The 3978-nt window shown below is 43.0% G+C and overlaps 1 protein-coding gene across 2 annotated transcripts in view; it reads right to left on the reverse strand.

Annotated features, from left to right (window-relative positions):
- fga (fibrinogen alpha chain) overlaps window positions 1–2128 on the reverse strand; it is a 10265-nt gene extending 8137 nt beyond the window's left edge. For both annotated transcript variants that reach the window (XM_045721432.1, XM_014206368.2), the window contains exon 1: window positions 1823–2128. In XM_045721432.1, the coding sequence (XP_045577388.1) occupies window positions 1823–1876 (54 nt within the window). In that variant the 5' untranslated portion in view covers window positions 1877–2128. The remainder of the gene's footprint in view (window positions 1–1822) is intronic.
- Between the last annotated feature and the right edge of the window lie 1850 nt (window positions 2129–3978).

Below are 3978 nucleotides of genomic sequence, written 5' to 3' on the forward strand. Positions count from 1 at the left end.
GGATCAGCGTGGCGGATGTGTTGTTACCTACCCTTACCACCTGGTGTTGGCCCGTCAGGAAGTCCAGGATCCAGTCTAGAGGGAGGTGTTTAGTCCCAGAGTCCTGAGCTTAGTGATGAGCTTTGAGGGCACTATGGTGTTGAACGCTGAGCTGCAGTCAATGTATAGCATTCTCACATAGGTGTTCCTTTTGTCCAGGTGTGAAAGGGCAGTGTGGAGTGCAATAGAGATTACATCATCTGTGGATCTGTTGGGGCGGTGTGCAAATTGGAGTGGGTCTAGGGTTTCTGGGATAATTGTGTTGATGTGAGCCATGACCAGCCTTTCATAGCTACAGGTCGGTAGTCATTTAGGCAGGTTACTTTAGTGTTCTTAGGCACAGGGACTATGGTGGTCTGTTTAAAACTCGTTGGTATCAAAGATGATACCAAAAGAAATACAAAAAATAAGTATGTTTTTTTGCTTTGTATTATCTTTTACCAGATCTAATGTGTTATATTCTCTTACATTAATGTCACATTTCCACAAACTTCAAAGTGTTCCCTTTCAAACGGTATCAAGAATCTGCATATCCTTGCTTCAGGTCTTGAGCTACAGGCAGTTAGATTTGGGTATGTCATTTTAGACAAAAATTGGAAAAAAAGGGTCCGATCCTTAAGAGGTACATGATTTTTGACTGACATACAATTATTTGTAAGATCCCTCAGTCGAGCAGTGAGGTTTTCCAATGTCTCGCAAAGTAGGGCACCTATTGGTAGATGGTTAAAATATATAATTTTTAAAAAAAAAAACAGACATTAAATAAATATCCCTTTGAGCATTATGAAGTTAGTAATTACACTTTGGATTGTGTATCAATACACCCAGTCACTACAAAGATACAGGCGTCCTTCCTAACTCAGTTGCCGGAGAGGAAGGAAACCGCTCAGGGATTTCACCATGAGGCCAATGGTGACTTTAAAACAGTTACAGAGTTTAATGGCTGTGATAGGAGAAAACTGAGGATGGATCAACAACATTGCAGTTTCTCCACACTACTAACGTAAATGACAGCGTGAAAAGAAGGAAACCTGTACAGAATACAAGTATTCTAAAAACATGCATCTGGTTTGTAACAAGGCACTAAAGTAATAATACCAAAAAATGTGGCAAAGCAATTAACTATTTGTCCTGAATACAAAGAGTTATGTTTGGGGGAAAATCCAATACAACACATAGTGGTGGCTGCCTCATGTTATGGGTATGCTTTTCATCTTTAAAGGACCGGGGAGTTTTTCAGGATAAAAAACGAAATGGAATGGACATAAGCACAGGCAACATCCTAATACTAAAGAATAATGGGCAAATGTAGCACAATTCAGGTGTGGAAAGCTCTTAGAGACTTACCCAGAAAGACTCACAGCTGTAATCGCTGCCAAAGGTGATTCTAACATGTATTGACTCAGGAGTGTGAATACTTATGTAAATGAGATATTTCTGTATTTCATTTAGAATAAATGTGCAAACATTTCTAAAAACATGTTTTCAACTATGTGTAGATGGGTGAGAGAGAAAATAAACGATTTAATCGATTTTGAATTCAGTCTGTAATGAAAACAAAATGTGGTATAAGTCAAGGTCTATGAATACATTCTGAATGCTCTGTATATTTAAAAAAACATATTTCCAAAAAAAGGCACCTCACAAATACATCAGGAATAAATATATGTTATCTAGAAAAAGTGGTATATAAATTCAATCTATTATTATTATTATTAATAATAAATTATAATTAAAACTATTCAATTAAAATGATAAATAATGAATACAAATGTTATCGTACCCAAGTGGAAGCAAGGACAGCCAGGAACAAGCAGAGGATTTGTCGTAGCTTCATCTCTCTCTCTATGCTGGTCTAGAATACTGTTCGCCGAGCCTCTGAGCCTTTTTTCTTATCTGACTATACTTGTTGACAAATCTTTTTAGTCCCAAATGGCACCTAATCCCTATAGAGTGCACTACCATTGACCAGAGCCCATAGGCAGACCCATAGGGAGACACATAGAGCTCTGGTTAAAAGTTGTACACTACATAGGGAATAGGTGTGCCATTTGGGACACAAGCCTCAGGAGTTAGTCACTGATTGTCTAGAGAGCATTTAGCAATCATCTGGGGTTTCCAAACTGATTGATCGACACGCAGGCTTAGACGATCGATCCAGAAAGGTTAAGTCTCGGGTCACATTTATCAAGCATTTCAGAGTAGTAGTAGGGCTGATCTAGGATCTGTCCCCCACTTCCCCAACACCTCCCTGTCCATGTAATCGTTATTCATTGTGATTAAAAAGGCAAAACTGATCCTAGATCAGCACTTCTACTCAGAGACGCTTAATATATACCGTCCCTGATCAGCCTGGGTAGCTGTAAGGAGTGGAGGCTTGATCAGGCTCCTGATCAGCCTGGGTAGCTGTAAGGAGTGGAGGCTTGATCCGGCTCCTGATCAGCCTGGGTAGCTCTGAGGAGTGGAGGCTTGATACCTACGATTCCTGATCAGCCTGGGTAGCTGTAAGGAGTGGAGGCTTGAGCTGGTTCCTGATCAGCCTGGGTAGCTGTAAGGAGTAGAGGCTTGATCCGGTTCCTGATCAGCCTGGGTAGCTGTAAGGAGTAGAGGCTTGATCCGGTTCCTGATCAGCCTGGGTAGCTGTAAGGAGTGGAGGCTTGAGCTGGTTCCTGATCAGCCTGGGTAGCTGTAAGGAGTGGAGGCTTGAGCTGGTTCCTGATCAGCCTGGGTAGCTGTAAGGAGTGGAGGCTTGAGCTGGTTCCTGATCAGCCTGGGTAGCTGTAAGGAGTGGAGGCTTGAGCTGGTTCCTGATCAGCCTGGGTAGCTGTAAGGAGTGGAGGCTTGATCCGGCTCCTGATCAGCCTGGGTAGCTGTAAGGAGTAGAGGCTTGAGCCGGCTCCTGATCAGCCTGGGTAGCTGTAAGGAGTGGAGGCTTGAGCTGGTTCCTGATCAGCCTGGGTAGCTGTAAGGAGTGGAGGCTTGATCCGGTTCCTGATCAGCCTGGGTAGCTGTAAGGAGTGGAGGCTTGAGCCGGTTCCTGATCAGCCTGGGTAGCTGTAAGGAGTGGAGGCTTGATCCGGCTCCTGATCAGCCTGGGTAGCTGTAAGGAGTGGAGGCTTGATGCCTACGATTCCTGATCAGCCTGGGTAGCTCTGAGGAGTGGAGGGGAGAAAATGAGAGAAGAACAGAGGAGGTATGTTATTGGAATAAAACCCCAGCCATTAAAGTAACAGTGTTGTTGTTGTTTGTCATCTCTTCTCTGACGGAGTTGACGTGGACTCAGCAGTTCTTAAAAGAGACTGTCCCTCTGCAGCCTGGTCCCGGATCTGTTTGTGCTCTTGCCAACTCTATTGCTCATTGTCATGACAGTACAAACAGACCTGCTGGCTCCCAGGCTAGTCTTGATAATGTTTTAGCACTGTGTGTGTTTTAGTCATCGTGTACAGTAACCACCCCCACACAGGACAGCAAATAGGAACAATATCTGATGTGTATTCCAATTCACGGAAGTGACAGATCTGTTTGCTTACTTTTACTCAATAATTTGTCAATAGTACACCGTACCCTGAAAGCCTACAATTAAATATTGATTATAAATTGATTGCTAAAATATTAACTCTGCACCTACAATCTGTGCTGCCCAATTTCATCTACAAAGACCAAACTGGTTTTGTCTCTCCTTTGATAATTTACCCTAGACAATTTGACATTCCTTTTTTATTTAAAAAAAAAAAAATCTTTATTTAACTAGGCATGTCAGTTAACAACAAATTCTTATTTACAATGACGGCCTACACCGGCCAAACCCGGATGGCGCTGGACCAATTGCGCGTCGCCCTATGGTACTCCAAATCACGGCAGGATGTGATACACAACCTGGATACCAAACCAGGATGTCTGTAGTGACGCCTCCCAGCTCTAGAGACGCAGTGGCTCATA

This window comes from Salmo salar, chromosome ssa07 (genome assembly GCF_905237065.1).
Source record: "Salmo salar chromosome ssa07, Ssal_v3.1, whole genome shotgun sequence".
Lineage (NCBI taxonomy): Eukaryota > Metazoa > Chordata > Actinopteri > Salmoniformes > Salmonidae > Salmo > Salmo salar.